This window comes from Salmo trutta, chromosome 12, assembly GCF_901001165.1.
Source record: "Salmo trutta chromosome 12, fSalTru1.1, whole genome shotgun sequence".
NCBI classification, from domain to species: Eukaryota; Metazoa; Chordata; class Actinopteri; order Salmoniformes; family Salmonidae; genus Salmo; species Salmo trutta.
The window spans coordinates 72,665,894-72,682,822 of NC_042968.1; the positions used below are offsets into that span (position 1 = coordinate 72,665,894).

The 16,929-nt window shown below is 45.6% G+C and overlaps 1 protein-coding gene across 1 annotated transcript; it reads left to right on the plus strand.

Moving 5' to 3' along the window:
* The first annotated feature begins 412 nt into the window (after positions 1-412).
* Positions 413-15,079, plus strand: LOC115204116 (leucine zipper putative tumor suppressor 3-like). Its single transcript, XM_029769440.1, has 7 exons — positions 413-583; positions 9,272-10,096; positions 10,666-11,280; positions 12,172-12,300; positions 12,552-12,743; positions 13,130-13,360; positions 13,614-15,079. Exons 2-7 carry the CDS (start codon positions 9,434-9,436, stop codon positions 14,424-14,426), a joined length of 2,643 nt encoding a protein of 880 aa, XP_029625300.1. The 5' UTR covers positions 413-583; positions 9,272-9,433; the 3' UTR covers positions 14,427-15,079.
* Positions 15,080-16,929: the final 1,850 nt, after the last annotated feature.

The following is a 16,929-nucleotide window of genomic DNA, read 5'->3' on the forward strand; positions in this document are numbered from 1 at the left end:
GGTACTAAGAACTGCATTCTGAGCTACACACACACTTATTATGCACGTATACTAGTACGCACACACACACACACACTTATCCTGCCCGGCCATATGTAATTACGTTGTACAGTACTCAAAGGAATATATACATAGAGACACAGAAAGACAACTTGCATGATTGGCAAGGGTCCCCATTTTCCAGCAATAGCCACTGTATTTGTTATCCACTTATTCTGTGTGGAACAAAATCAATACATTGTGTGCTATTCTGATGTGGAGGAAGAATTCACACCTTTGTTGCTGGTGTGGGCGCAGGCGCAATGCCGTTCTGGGAAGGGGGCGGTGTCGTGGTCATCAGAAGGGGCGGGGCGGAGGTGGGTGTGTGACACAGCTGATGCACGCATCCTCTCGATGCCTCAATCACCCGATCTTTGCTACGGGTACTAGCGGCTGCAGCCTTCCCCGACCAGAGCCACACGAGTAGGCCTAGGCTATACTCCCGCTCCACGGTCGCTATCTGCGAACCCCGAATCGGACAGCTCGCCGAGAAGCAGTGCGGCGACATAATTCGGCGTTGTCTGTGCTGCGCCTGCCGCTAATAGTAAGTGTGGAGCTGCTGTTGGAGCGGAGCGCTCCATCATTTCCACAGAGAAATACGCGCACCTAGTAGGCAACGCAGCGCCTACTACGACACCTGCGTTTTTCTATTTTTATCGCCATTCACTGCATTGCCAATCCATTATCCTGCCGCTTTACATGTTGCACGCTGACGGGGAGAAGGATTTTGGTGATTCAAATGTTCTGGCAGAGCGATGAGGGAGAGGGATACCGTTCTTGTTCATATTGCTTATTGGAGTGAAAGTAGACGGCGAGATGGGAATGTGGCAAAAGCGGTTGTGCGCGCGGGTTGTAGCTTACGACGCTCACTCGAGCACGACCCTCCGCTTCCCCCACGGGGAGAGCTATTTCCCTGACCTACACGCACATTATGCAGGCCTAATTCGTGAACGGAAAGAAATGCAGTGGTAAATGGGTAGATCATGTTAATTATCTCGTTCTTCTCGCCCTTCGTTGCTGGGTTAGGGTTTTTTCGCAAGTATGGAGAAACGAGTGATGTTTCTCCATTGTGCTCTAGCATCGCCGCGTCAGCTGACAGTCACCCTGCCTGTGCACATCTGTGCGGTGAAAGGGTTGACGGAGGTTGTTTTAGCTGCTGCAAAAATAATGAAGAGAATTTTAATATATTAACAGTATAAATTGACAGACCAAGAGCAAATGTCCTACAGTAGAATTTAGACCTACCTTGGCACTTAACAGGAATACACTTGAATAGCTTGCATAGGCAATAAGCTGATTTATTAGGCCTACATCACTACCTAACAGATGTAGCAAATATTGTGTTATTGACATGTCATGAAGCATATTATAAGTATATATGTGTGTATGCATATGTGTGTGAACTGAAAGTGTGGGCTAACATGTCAGTTGTAGGTATATGGACAGTAATTTGATGATAATGGCAAGGGAGCTCTGATAAAATAGGCCTATTGAATATATTCTACTGTGTAGTGTTTACCTCTGTGCTCAGTGTTACTGCTCTGGAGGTCTTCTAGACCTGGCTTATATGAGGCCTTGAATGAAATGAAGTGAAGTGAAGTGTGTGTGTGTGTGTGTGTGTAGTGGAAACCGTGGTCACTTTGTTTGGGGGGCAGTTTGTTTGCATTTGCGTTGTGTGTGTATATAGGGGTATATGTATGGACAATGCAGTGACAATATGGGGAGAACATGTATACCTCATACTGCATTTCAGCACAGGACAAGAGATTGAGAAGAATTACCCGTTTGAGAGAGGAGTGTGTATGCGCTCTCTCTCTCTGTATGAAGCATGGAGCCGATGATGTAATGCCTAGGAGTGTGTAACTGTGGCACTGAGGAGAGTGTAGGCACGTGCCACAGCTCAGCCAACACTGGAACAGGTCCCTCTACTGGCCCTGAGGCAGTAACGCACCCTATCTAGTTTTGAACAGCACATTATCCTAAGGATTCAATACTCACCCTTTCACATTTGGTTCTGTTCCCATGTCCTACCTGAGATGGAATGTTAATTCTTACCTTACTATAGCAAAGTAGCATAGTAGATTCATGTGCACCGTCTTGGATTCAGGCATGAAGAGACAATGGAGAGAGAGAATTTGCACAATGGTTTGGCTGCATCTTTGCTCAGATAGGAGTAGTAGGCTACACTTGGTACAATGCACTATAAATCCAGATATTACCTTTAGGTCAATGTTCTATCAGTGATAGTTGAGTAATCAGAGTGTTCTGTCTGTGGTTTAGGGGACAGCGAAATAATGATGATAATATAGTGTGTATTCCTTATTGCACTCAGGGATGCATACACAGACATGATGTACTCTCTTTATATGCACAAATACTTTGCATTACCTTATTCTCAATGAAGTATTGACGATTGACTCCCATATTTTTCCTTCTATTAGTCAGACAGTTGATAAATAAAATTTTTTGTCATTATCATTGGCACAGGGGGAAGAACTTGTCTCGGTGTGAGTGTTTGCATTTGTTTGCGTGTGTGTGTGTGTGTTTTCAGGCATGAAGAGACAATGGAGAGAGAGAATTTGCACAATGGTTTGGCTGCATCTTTGCTCAGATAGGAGTAGTAGGCTACACTTGGTACAATGCACTATAAATCCAGATATTACCTTTAGGTCAATGTTCTATCGGTGATAGTTGAGTAATCAGATAGTGTTCCCTGTGGGTGTGGTTCAGGGACAGAATATTTGTTTGCATTTGTGTGTGTGTGTTTTATCGGTTTGCGTGTGTGTATAAGACAGAAGGCATAGGTATATGCAAATGTACCAGGTGTGCAAAAAACCTGCTCTGCTAACCATCAACAAATAGTGTGAGAGAAAGGGTGTGAAACAAACAACACAAGAAGATTGTGTGATGTGCTTTCTTTCTATGATCGTACCTCAATTGCAAATCCTGAATATATAATCTGTTAATGTAGATGTGGAATGTAGTTAATATTTTGATGTTTTGATTGAACACTAATCAAGTAGTAATCCCGTGTATTAACTCAAATAAATCCTATTGATGAGCTAGGCTATTTGTTAACCCTTTAAAGTTAAACTGACAGCATTAACTACTTTGCAGATATTAAACAAACAGACAATCGTAATATCAGTCAAAAATATACAATTCCCAGTTTATGCTTCAAAACCAACTTTATAAGAGTTTAAAAAAAAAAAGTTTATATTTGACTCAAATACCATGAATACTTTTTGGTTAGGGTCGCAGCCTATTATGCCCATCTGCAAGCTTAGCATTTATCTCTTTTGTTTTCATGTTAAAATACTATACAGCTTCCTATGTACATACGTGGACATTGGGCCATATATATATATATATATATATATATATATATATATATATATATACACACACTGCTCAAAAAAATAAAGGGAACACTAAAATAACATCCTAGATCTGAATGAATGAAATAATCTTATTAAATACTTTTCTTTATATAGTTGAATGGGCTGACAACAAAATCACACAAAAATAATCAATGGAAATCCAATTTATCAACCCATGGAGGTCTGGATTTGGAGTCACACTCAAAATTAAAGTGGAAAACCACACTACAGGCTGATCCAACTTTGATGTAATGTCCTTAAAACAAGTCAAAATGAGGCTCAGTAGTGTGTGTGGCCTCCACGTGCCTGTATGACCTCCCTACAACGCCTGGGCATGCTCCTGATGAGGTGGCGGATGGTCTCCTGAGGGATCTCCTCCCAGACCTGGACTAAAGCATCCGCCAACTCCTGGACAGTCTGTGGTGCAACGTGGCGTTGGTGGATGGAGCGAGACATGATGTCCCAGATGTGCTCAATTGGATTCAGGTCTGGGGAACGGACGGGCCAGTCCATAGCATCAATGCCTTCCTCTTGCAGGAACTGCTGACACACTCCAGCCACATGAGGTTTAGCATTGTCTTGCATTAGGAGGAACCCAGGGCCAACCGCACCAGCATATGGTCTCACAAGGGGTCTGAGGATCTCATCTCGGTACCTAATGGCAGTCAGGCTACCTCTGGCGAGCACATGGAGGGCTGTGCGGCCCCCCAAAGAAATGCCACCCCACACCATGACTGACCCAGCGCCAAACCGGTCATGCTGGAGGATGTTGCAGGCAGCAGAACATTATCCACGTCGTCTCCAGACTCTGTCACGTCTGTCACATGTGCTCAGTGTGAACCTGCTTTCATCTGTGAAGAGCACAGGGCGCCAGTGGCGAATTTGCCAATCTTGGTGTTCTCTGGCAAATGCCAAACGTCCTGCACGGTGTTGGGCTGTAAGCACAACCCTCACCTGTGGACGTCGGGCCCTCATACCACCCTCATGGAGTCTGTTTCTGACCGTTTGAGCAGACACATGCACATTTGTGGCCTGCTGGAGGTCATTTTGCAGGGCTCTGGCAGTGCTCCTCCTGCTCCTCCTTGCACAAAGGCGGAGGTAGCGGTCCAGCTGCTGGGTTGTTGCCCTCCTACGGCCTCCTCCACGTCTCCTGATGTACTGGCCTGTCTCCTGGTAGCGCCTCCATGCTCTGGACACTACGCTGACAGACACAGCAAACCTTCTTGCCACAGCTCGCATTGATGTGCCATCCTGGATGAGCTGCACTACCTGAGCCACTTGTGTGGGTTGTAGACTCCGTCTCATGCTACCACTAGAGTGAAAGCACCGCCAGCATTCAAAAGTGACCAAAACATCAGCCAGGAAGCATAGGAACTGAGAAGTGGTCACCACCTGCAGAACCACTCCTTTATTGGGGGTGTCTTGCTAATTGCCTATAATTTCCACCTGTTGTCTATTCCATTTGCACAACAGCATGTGAAATGTATTGTCAATCAGTGTTGCTTCCTAAGTGGACAGTTTGATTTCACAGAAATGTGATTAACTTGGAGTTACATTGTGTTGTTTAAGTGTTCCCTTTATTTTTTTGAGCAGTGTATATATATATAAATAAATAAAGGGCCATATTTTTTTCCAAATAAAACAATAGCCAGTTTGGGTCGCAGTTCCATGTCTGGCCTTAATTTCTTTCTTTTTTCTTCAATATGGCCCGTGCACGGATTGAGTTTGACACCCCTGAACTAGCGTATCTATTTATGTAGCTAGCTATTTATTTAGTGAGCTAGAAACATAGAGCCTAACTTTAGCTAGCTAGCTGCTGGGAGGATGGCATGTCATTGGAGGAGTGGGTGAGTGACTGACTTTTCCCCCCTTATATCGTTTTTCAGTGGCTACAGCTAGTGATCCAGGTGTCATATGGTTAGCTAGCAAAAAATGTATATCGCTTAGCTAGCTATGCTGAACTTGAACAACTGTTATCCACAGTTAGCATATCTCTTAGTCGTCAATCAAATGCATTTGGCATCGATCAAATGGGCGGGAAGGCAGGCAGGTTCCCATTCAGATGTTAAAACGTAAGGTTGGGACAAGCATGCACTGGCAGGCAAACTGCAGAAGGACGAGCAGGTTACTTTTCTGTTTCTCAGTGCAATTTTTTAGCCAACTAGCTTAACAAGTTTGCGAGGGTTTATCTAATGTTCCGTTGTTAGATTTTAGCTCATCTCGCTCTGACTACCATTAGTTGATCTTGTTGTTGATGTGCATATGCAACTGAGGGAGAGAGAGCCTACCTTTTCATGGCTGTTTGATCAATAGGGCTGTGAAATTCCCAAATGTAAGAGGACTCCTGTGGTTTTAACATATTTACAGAAATCCATTCAGGTGTGTTTTGTGGCTTTTGATGAATGCGTTAAAATTATCAAATGTCGCGCTGATGCTGCTGCCTATTAAAACACAGTCCAGTTCAAAGGGAATGATGGCAAGTCTGTGTGGCAAATGGCTTATTTGCATATAGGCCTACTGTAACTCTGATTGGCTATGGCGCATCGTTCTGCGTAGACGCTGGTCCTGGACAAGACAGTTGTTTTTATTAGGTTTTATTTGCTGCAGTGTCTATTAATTGTCCAAACGCAAGGCTGCTTTCCCACTATATTGCTATAGAATTTTCACAAATGCCTTACTACACTGAATTCCCAAACATTCTATGAACTTATGAAAGAGTGAAAATGACCATATCTAAGGGTCTGGCTTGTCAGCAAATGCAAAAAAAAAAGGTGTCATATTCTTCTTAGAGGTGTATATGAACAGATTTTTTTTAAAGATTTCATGTTGCTAAAATTATGTCAGTTCCACTTTAATATCAACAGTTTTTAGTTATATGAGATGTGCTTTCATTTGTATTGCATAAACAATTTTCTCAACTGAAAAAATACATTTGAATATTAATTTTCATATGATTTGGAATAAGGTGCAACTGTATAAGGGGGAATTCCTGCTGAAATTGATACCGCAAATTGTCCTTTATTGTTAGCCTTTACGTATTTTTGGGGATAATATTCAATGTACTTCATATACATGTATAGTGCATTCGGAAACTATTTAGACCCCTTGACTTTTTCTAGCTTTTGTTACAATAAATTGATGAGATTTTTTTTTTTTTTAATACATCTACACACAATACTCCATAATGACAAAGCAAAAACAGGTTTTTATACATTTTTGCAAATGTATAAAAAAAACACTGAAATATCACATTTACATAAGTATTCAGACCACTTTGTTGAAGCACCTTTGGAAGCGATTACAGCCTCGAGTTTTCTTTGGTATGACGCTACAAGCTTGGCACACCTGTATTTAGGGAGTTTCTCCCATTCTTCTCTGCAGATCCTCTCAAGCTTTGTCAGGTTGGATAGGGAGTGTCGCTGCACAGCTATTTTCAGGTCTCTCCAGAGATGTTAGATTGGGTTCAAGTCCGGGCTCTGGCTGGGCCACTCAAGAAAATTCAGACTTGTCCCGAAGCCACTCCTACATTATCTTGGCTGTGTGCTTCGGGTTGTTGTCCTGGTGAACCTTCACCCCAATCTGAGGTCCTGAGCGCTCTGGAGCAGGTTTTTATCAAGGATCTCGCTGTACTTTAGTCCGTTCATCTTTCCATCGATCCTGACTAGTCTCCCAGTCCCTGCTGCTGAAAATCATCCCCACAGCATGATGCTGACACCACCATGCTTCCCCATAGGGATGGTTTCAGGTTTCCTCCAGATGTGATGTTGGCATTCAGGCCAGAGTGTTCAATCTTGGTTTCATCAGACTAGAGATTCTTGTTTCTCATGGTCTGAGAGTCTTTAGGTGCCTTTTGGCAAACTCCAAGTGGCTGTCATATGCCTTTTACTGAGGAGTGGCTTCCGTCTGTCCACTCTAGCATAAAGGCCTGATTGGTGGAGTGCCCTTTACTCTCTTCCTTGTGTTTGTGTGTAGTATATAATTAACCAATATTTTTTGGTGTCAGTCAGTTTGTGGTCTCAATAGTAACCTTAGCCCTGGTTCAAACACTGCTCTGTCGCCACACCGAACTAAAAAATGTCACTTTCTCTTTGGAAGAGCGGAGATAGAGTGCCGTCTGAAACCATTGTGTGCCTCGTTTTTTCAATTTTTTTACACATTTATTAAACATGAGAAGCTGAAATGTCTTGTCAATAGGTATTCAACCCCTTTGTTATGGCAAGCCTAAATAAATTCAGGTGTAAAAATGTGCTTAATAAGTCACCACCAGTTGCATGGACTCACTCTGTGTGCAATAATAGTGTTTAACATGATTTTCCAATGACTACCTCGTCTTTGTACCCCACACATACAATTATCTGTAAGGTCCCTCAGTCAAGCAGTGGATTTCAAACACATTCAACCACAAAGACCAGGAAGGTTTTCCAATGCTTTGCAAAGAAGGGCACCTATTGGTAGATGAGTAAACATTTAAAAAACAGACACTGAATATCCATATGAGCATGGTGAAGTTATTAATTACACTTTGGATGGTTTATCAATACACCCAGTCACATCAAAGATACAGGCATCTTTTCTAACTCGGTTTACAGAAAGGAAGGGAACTGCTCAGGGATTTCACCATGAGGCCAATGGGGACTTTAAAACCGTTCTAGAGTTTAATAGCTGTGATAGGAGAGAACTCCACAATACTAATCTAATTGACAGAGTGAAAAGAAGGAAGAATTCCAAAAACATGCATCATGTTTGCAACAGGGCACTAAAGTAATACTGCAATGTCCTGAATACAAAGTGTTATGTTTTGAGCGAATCCAATTGCTGAGTACCACTCTCCATATTTTCAAGCATAGTGGTGGCTGTATCATGTTATGGGTATGCTTGTAATTGTTAATTAAGGACTGGGAAGTTTTTCAGGATAAAAAAAGAAACGGTTTGGAGCTAAGCACAGGCAAAATCCTAGAGAAAATCCTGTTTCAGTCTGCTTTCCACCAGACACTGGGAGATGTATTCACCTTTCAGCAGGACAATAACCTAAAACACAAGGCCAAATATACACTGGAGTTGCTTATCAAGAAGACAGTGAATGTTCCTGAGTGGCCGAGTTACAGTTTTGACTTAAATCTGCTTGAATATCTAATGCAAGACTTGAAAATGATTGTCTAGCAATGATCAACAACCAATTTGACAGGGCTTGAAGAATTCTGAAAATAATAATGGGCAAATACTGTACAATCCAGGTGTGCAAAGCTCTTAGAGACTTACCTAGAAAAACTGTCATTTCTGCCAAAGGTGATTCTAACATGTAATGCCCAAGAAAGGGGTGTGACTACATATGAAATTAGATATTTATGTATGTCATTTTCAATAAATGTAAAATCAAATTATAAGCACATTTTTTTCACTTTGTCATTATGGGGTATTGTGTGTAGCTGGTGAAATTTTTTTTTTTAATTTAATCAATTTTGAATTCAGGCTGTAACACAACAAAATGTGGAACAAGTCAAGGAGTATGAATACTTTCTGAAGGCATTGTAGGTGCCGGTACTCATTTGGTGCCGTACTGTTTACATTTACTGTTTACATTTTAGGTGCAGGAGCTCCACAATACTTTTGAGCAAATATTCTATAAGAAGAACATGAGCTCAAGCAGTAGAACATTTGAAGTGCCGATACTCGGCTCCTGCCCAAGTCAAGCACTGATGGTCTCAGATATCGCAGTTGGAGGACTTCTTCATCCTCCTTCTGTTACGTACAGTGTGTGTTTGTGTGTGGGCACGTGCTTGTGTGTGTACTTACAGTTTGTGTGTCTCTTTACATTTCTCCCTCTCCTCTCGATGTCTCTGTGTGTCCTGCAGTGTGTGTCGGCTGGTGCTACCTCCCTGTCCTTCATCATGGCAAGTGTGGAGCGCGGGGGGATGAGTGAGGGGGTGCGCCCCCAGGGCATGGGAATTGTGGCCAGCGGGGTATTCTCCTCGACCACCACCTCTGGCCAGCAGCAATAGCAGCAGGAGATCGCCATGCGGAGCGTGGGCACCCGCACCACCCAGCAGAACAGCCTGCCTCGTGCCCCCCCACCACCCCCCTCCTCCTCTTCCTCCTCCACTTCCACCCACAGGGGCAGGGGCTTGGCAGATAGGTGTTACAGCATCGAGAGGTCCTCTCAGCAACCTCCTCCCCTGACCCATGCTAAGGGGACTACGGCTGACGAACGCAGCTTTGCCACGGTGGAGCACTCTTCTTCTTACTACAGCAGCGAGCGTCCGCCGCCGCTCTGCGAGAGAGCAGAGCGAGAGAGGCCCCCCGCCCATAACAATGGAAACAGACAAGTCTCCAATGGCAATAGGGGCGTTTCCAATGGGAACCGAGCAGCGGCAGCGGTGGGTAACAGTGAGAGGCAGGTGTCCAATGCAGTGTTTTTGAATGGAGGCGGGCGGCGTGATGGACGGGACCAGAGGGATGGGCGGTACCAGAGGGATGGGCGTGATGGGGGGCGAGAAGTGCCGAGAGGGGCAGTGAGTTTGGACATTTGCGGGAACAACGAGGTCTCGCTGAACAATGATCGAAACAGTAGCCAACAACTAGCTCAGTACAAGGAGGCGGGCGCCAGCGCAGCCAAACTGGATAACCATAACAACCCCCCCAACATCCTCCCCATCTCTGGGAAGCTGGAGAAGGTTCAGGTGAGTCTCTCTCTGTGTGTGTGTGTGTGTGTGTGTGTGTGTGTGTGTGTGTGTGTCCAAATACAGGCTGTAAGTTGAGTATGAGGGTGCATGTTGAAAGTGTGTGTTGTGCATGTGTGTGTTTATGCATTTGTACAGGAATGTGTATACATGAGTTAGGGTGCAGGCAATAAAAAGCTGTCATAAATTGATATACTGCACTTTGTTACCAAGCTGCCCGAGTTATTTCTCCTCTCCCGTCAACTCCTCCTCCTTCTAATAGCATTAGCCTTTACTTAGCTGTTACTGTTCTTTATGTTAGATTTCTGAAAAGGTCTCTCATACTGGACATTTGTTTTTTTGTATATCTGCATATAATTTGTGTACCGGTACATTAAAAAAACACAGTAAATGCTCTTAATCCCCATTTGAAATTCACATTTAGCGTCGGTATGCTTGCTGTTTAATTAATTACACGTATAGCAGCATATTCATAATCTCTGTCAACCTAATTGTCAGATAATGTATGTTATACAATCCTTGTGTTATATTTCAAAAACCAATGTAATTTTCCATCCTCCCCCATCCAGAGCAACGATGGATTGGTCCGCCCCTCTGCCTTCAAGCCTGTAGTGCCCAAGAGCTTCCATTCCATGCAGAATCTGGTGTGCCCCCCCCAGGCCGGAGGAGGGGGCCGCAGCGCCGGAGGAGGGGCCAGAGGTGGGGCTGGAGGTGGTGGGGGTCCCAGTGTACCAGGACCCCTCAGAGACACAGACAACTCTGGCGGCCGGGGTGGAGGTACCAGAGGCGGGGAAGGTGGTGGCAGCAGGGGCGGAGGCCAGGGGAGCCTCTCCGACTCAGGGAGGAACTCTCTAACCAGCCTGCCCACCTATGCTGGCTCCAGCTCGGGCTACGGGCCCCCGCCTGTTCTAGGGCCCCTGAGCGCCTCCACCAGCCACATCAACCGCCTGGGGACCACAGGGGCCCTGGAGAAGTTGGACAAGCCTGGTGGCGTTAGCGGTAATAGTGGATACCAGAACGGACTGAGCACCTCGGATAGTGGTCGCTCCTCCTCTGGGAAGAGCTCCTCGTCCTATCAGAGGCTCAGCCACCTGAGTGACGCCCCCCCGCCCCTCCGCCCCTCGCCCTCCTCCGATGACGTCATCCAGGACCTGGAGGATCGGCTATGGGAGAGAGAGCAAGAGGTGAGTAGAGACAGAGGTAGATGACGAGAGAGGAAAAGGGAGAAGAAAGAGTGGATACTAGCGGGGGGTTGCAGGAGGAGATTTTATAGATTATAATTGTAGAAGAAAGCAACAAACAAATAGTGCCAGTAGTGCAAATGATCACAACTATAGGACAGTTAATGCAGTTATTTTATATAATCACAAGAAATTGTTATTTGAAATTTGAGGAGTTTGCATGACCCATAGAGGGCATAGGTAACTGTACTAGTGATCTTACTGTTTACCTAATACTGTCTATGGCTTAAGAATAACCCGTACATAGCTTACACCTTCCTGTTTTATTCTTCTTTTCTTATTTCTCTTGTTTTTTTTGTTATACTATTTTGATATTGAATACGGCACTGTTGGGAAGGGCTTGAAAGTTAAGCATTTCACAGTACTTGTGCATGTGACAAATAAAACTTGAAACTAAAACCGCTGGGAAACTGGTTGGGCGAGTTGATAAACTGGTCAGGTGTGTGTGCCCTAAACTCACTGAGCAGACAACTGTATTTTTATTAACTGACGGTCAAGCAGGTAAGACACATTAGGTCTTTGGTCTGAAATAGTAGTGCAAGTTATTCAAGTACTGAGGGCTTGGAGGTAGCGATATGTGATAGTGGGGTGGTACACCTTGGTGGTAGATGGTGAATGAGGTGTGTTACCCACATGCAATGCAAGGAGACATAGTGGAACACCTAAAAAGCAATCAATTAATATTCAGCATCTGTTGACATTGCAAATGAGAAGTACAAAGAAATATGAAAGACAGTAACCTCTGATGGATGGCAGCCATTTTGTGAATTCCCCATCACCTCCTGCAGCTACATGTGAATTACAGCTGAGTTACTTCCTTTCCTCCTCTCCCAGGTGCTCCACATGCGCCGTAACCTAGACCAGAGTGAGGCGGCCATCGTCCAGGTGTTTGAGGAGAAGCAGCGCGTGTGGGAGCGCCAAATGGACGAGCTGCGGCAGAATTATGCCTCACGCCTGCAGCAGGTAATGGCTCCTTAGTTCACAGATGGTGAGGTCGTAGGATATACCCAATAGCATTTGCCATGGCTGCGTGGCAAACACTGAGAAAGGCAAAGAATGAGCGTTAAGGAGTAGTTTAGTAAAATTCTGTGCAAAGATTTTCCCACTTACCTTATTTCAAATAGTGCACTCAATATGGCTGCCTCCAGTATACCCGCTGTCAAATGTTGATTTGAATCGGGAATCTCCATTCTACCAAATGTATTTCAACACAGGTGACGCGTCGCGCCCAGCGCTCCCAGAGTGCCTTGCAGGCCCAGATCAGCCGTCTGTCGCAGGACAAGCGACGCCTGCATGAGGAGATGGCTGCTCTGCTGGCCCAGAGAGAGGAGCTGGAGAGGAAGTGCCTGGACTACAGGAAGGAGCAGGCTGACATCCTGCCACGCCTGGAGGAGACCAAATGGGAGGTGAGAGAGGGGACCCGGGGTTAAGAGGGTGGTGTGTATGGCTGGGTGTGGGATACTAGCGAGATGGGTGAGGTTTACAAGTTAACTGGGAGAAAGGTAAACTTTAGGGGGCATGACAAGTGAGAGTGAGAATGCGAAAAGGAGTTCTGAGAATATATACTAGATGTCCATGCTAAAAATGACCAAAGGGCAATACTGTCTAAACCAATGGTCAGATGTGTCCTATTTGTTCTGCGCAAATGCTTTTTGATCATTAGCACACAATGCAGCAGTAGCTGTCCTATACTGTAAGTGCACATCCATTACACAGACTCACGCCCTTTACATGGGTGCTTGTTGATCTCTATTTCAACCATGTCCATATCTTTCCTCCCCCTCCCTCTCAGGTGTGTCAGAAGGCAGGGGAGATCTCCCTGCTGAAGCAGCAGCTGAGGGAGAGCCAGGCGGAGGTGACCCAACGGGCGGGGGAGATGGTGGCCCTGCGGGGCCAGCTGAAGGAGGCCAACGCCCAGTTGAGGGACTGGGAAGAGGCCATGTTGGGCCTCAAGGACTCCTACAGCACCAAGACCCTGGAGCTGGAGCGCTGCGAGGGGGAGCTGCAGAAGACGCTGACCGAGGTAGGGTTGAGTCAGAGACAGACCTGAAACACTAACTACAACTTGAAGGGTTGTTCTGGTCTGTGCACCACACGTTTTAAGCTCTTGAGTCACTTGCATGCATACAGTACAGATACAGGCATTCAAATACACTTTGAAAGACACAAACAATACTCTCTCACTCACACGACACGCATTAAATTAATTAATCCCCACTTCCTCTCTCTTTAACTCCTGATTGACTCTCCGGCCTCTCCACCCTGTGTCTCTCCAGGTCTCTCAGCTGAGGGACAAGCTGGGAATGTTTGAGGCTGAGGTGGTAGGGCTGAAGCGGGCCCTGGGTGAGCTCAGTGTGAGGGATAGGGCTGTCGAGGCTAGTGGTGGAGGGAGCAGGGAAGCATCCAGGACCAGAGTGGGGCTTCCCTCGCCACACAGCCCACCTGAAGGCTCCGCCTTCTCCTACCCGGCCCTGCCTCCACCCCCCGTACCCCCCCCAGATGCCATAGTGAGTTTGCAGAGTGATGAGGTTCAGTGTCAGGATGCCCACCATCGCCAGGAGGCTCACTTGCGTCAGGAAGCTCATCAGCGTCAAGAGGCCCAACTGCGGCAGGAAATCCACCAGCAGCGCCAGGAGGCCCACCAGCAGTGGGAGGAGGCAGGGGACCTGCGCCGGCAGCTGGAGCACCTCCAAGGCGAGCTGCGTCTGGAGCGACAGCAGCGTGAGCGACAGGCACTCACCTTCAAGAAGGAGCGCCACGTGTGGATGGACGAGAAGGAGCATGTGCTCAAGTACCAGGCCCAGCTGCAGCTCAGCTATGTGGAGACCCTGCAGAAGAACCAGGCCCTGGAGCTCCGCGTGGGCCAGCTGGGCTCCAAGCTCACCTCCACCAACACCACCCCCTCGCCCACCTCGCCACCCCCACTGTCCCCCATCCCCCTGCCTGCCCCCGTCACTCCCCTACCCTCCCTCTCTCTCTCCCCACCTCCCCTTGCTGAGGACAAGAAGCTCCCTCCCGCCCTCCACCAGCTGGCCCCTCCCTGGCCGGTACTCACCCGTCTGGAGAGGATAGAATCCACAGAGATCTAGATTCTATGTGCTCTAGATCCATAGTCCTCCAGAACACTGCAGATCAGTTCAATTCAACTTATACACAATTTTACAATAATTAAACAGTAGCACATATCAATAGCATTCATTTTGTAGTCCTAAATAGTTATACTCACTGCAACCTCGGGGCGGTCCTAGGACGCACTGCACTATGGATGGCAGAGAGAGGCATGGACGACCATTGGGAAAGGGGGAGGAAAAGGACAGTTTACACTGGTTTTCAAAGACGCTCTTCAAGCCACCCTGTATGCAGGTTTTAGTTCTATTGATCGGCAATCCACTGAACATTTAGGTTGGGGTGAATATTGGGGTCAAGAGTAACACACTATTGGAAAAGCTATTGTTGCATTGTCATTAGCATGATATGAATATATTATAAAGCGAAGACAGTCTGTGGGAGAAAGATTCTCCTCAAGGCAGCCTCTAAAGATGATGTGAAAAAAAAAAACTCAATTTAAATCAAGCCAAATACTACTACTAAACATGTACTACTATAGTTGTCAAATACTGTAAAGGTAGGGATAACTACCCTGCAGATTCTGTCTGGGCCTATTTGTAAATTGTCACAACAACTGACAGTGTAAAGACCGAGAATGTATGATATAGAGTTTAATAAAAAAAAATGTAGAATTAATTTCACCTTTATTTAACCAGGTAGGCCAGTTGAGAACAAGTTCTCATTTACAACTGCGACCTGGCCAAGATAAAGCAAAGCAGTGCGACAAAAACAACACAGAGTTACACATGGAATAAACAAACGTACAGTCAATAACACAATAGAAAAATCTGTACACAGTGTGTGCAAAATTAAGTAAGGAGGTAAGGCAATAAATAGGCCAATAGTGGCGAAGAAATTACAATTTAGCAATTTATACTGGAGTGATATATGTGCAGATGAGGATGTGCAGGTAAAAATACTGGTATGCAGAAGAGCAGAAAAACAAATATGGGGATGAGGTAGGTAGTTGGTGGGATGGGCTATTTACAGATGAGCTGTATACAGCTGCAGTGATCGGTAAGCTGCTCTGACAGCTGACGATTAAAGTTAGTGAGGGAGAAATGTCTCCAACTTAAGTGATTTTTTTTTTTGCAATTCGTTCCAGTCATTGGCAGCAGAACTGGAAGGAAAGGCGGCCAAAGGGGGTGTTGGCTTTGGGGATGACCAATGAAATATACCTGCTGGAGCACATGCTACGGGTGGGTGTTGCTATGGTGACCAGTGAGCTGAGATAAGGCGGAGCTTTACCTAGCAAAGACTTATAGATGACCTGTAGCCAGTGGGTTTAGCGATGAATATGTAGCGAGGACCAGCCAACGAGAGCATACAGGTCGCAGTGGTGGGTAGTATATGGGGCTTTGGTGACAAAATGGATGGCACTGTGATAGACTGCATCCAATTTGCTAAGTAGATTGTTGGAGGCTATTTTGTAAATGACATCGCCGAAGTCAAGGATCGGTAGGATAGTCAGTTTTACGAGGGTATGTTTGAAGGAGACTTTGTTGAGAAATAGGAAGCCGATTCCAGATTTAACTTTGGATTGGAGATGCTTAATGTGAGTCTGGAAGGAAAGTTTACAGTCTAGCCAGACACCTAGGTATTTGTAGTAGTGATGCTAGTCGGGCAGACGGGTAGCGATCGGTTGAAGAGCATGCATTTGGTTTTACTAGCATTTAAGAGCAGTTGGAGGCCACGGAAGGAGTGTTGTATGGCGTAAAACACAGCTTTATCAACCTCTGTACATAAAGGGTCTTGAAGAACAACATTGAATACTACTGGTGTAAGTGTCAGATTTGCGGCATGACTGTTGGGTTACTGGTTACTGTATGCCCTTAACAACTTGGCCAGGGCCAGTTCTTCTGTTTAATTCACATGGTTAACATTAGAAACAAGATATGATTCAGGTAAACAGGGGGAGATCCATCCATACAGCCTCCCACTGTGGCTTTATTGGTGCTATAAGAACACACCACCACACCAAATCACTAAGGAAACAAACCAAAAGGTTAAGATACAGAAGCTGTTTTAAGGGATGTGAGATGTGTTTTTCAGGAGTGTGTTGCATTGTGTTAGGGGGGGGGGGTTTAATAATGTGCTTGGATGAGATGGGGAAATGAGGCTTCGGAACGCTAAGGGCCGGGATTGCATGACAGGATCAGTTGTATAAACCAATCAGTGATCTCCAAAGCTTTGATGGGTCTGCAGCTGTGAATGATTGACGGCACATTGTATTTGCTGGGTTTAGAAGGCTTTGTTTCCTCCATCTCCAGTGATGCCGCACATGTAGATTCCTCTGCTATCAGTAGCTGCAGTGACTGAGGACAGCCACGTTGTGGCGACAACAACTGACACAAAATGGCTCAATCAATCCCAGGATGACGAATCAGCTGCAAACCTCTTAGCATTTAATTTTGTTTCGAAACTACGTAGGCGACAGCTAAAAGCAGCTTGTAATTTGTTGACGTTCTAGATGCTTTTGGTCTC

What these genes read in the sequence shown, in the direction of transcription:
- LOC115204116 (XM_029769440.1), top strand. Translation starts at nt 9,434, where the DNA reads ATGCGGAGCGTGGGCACCCGCACCACCCAGCAGAACAGCCTGCCTCGT. An exon ending in GGAAGCTGGAGAAGGTTCAG is followed by an intron (nt 10,097 to 10,665) that starts GTGAGTCTCTCT and finishes TCCCCCATCCAG; the next exon opens with AGCAACGATGGATTGGTCCG. An exon ending in TGCAGAAGACGCTGACCGAG is followed by an intron (nt 13,361 to 13,613) that starts GTAGGGTTGAGT and finishes GTGTCTCTCCAG; the next exon opens with GTCTCTCAGCTGAGGGACAA.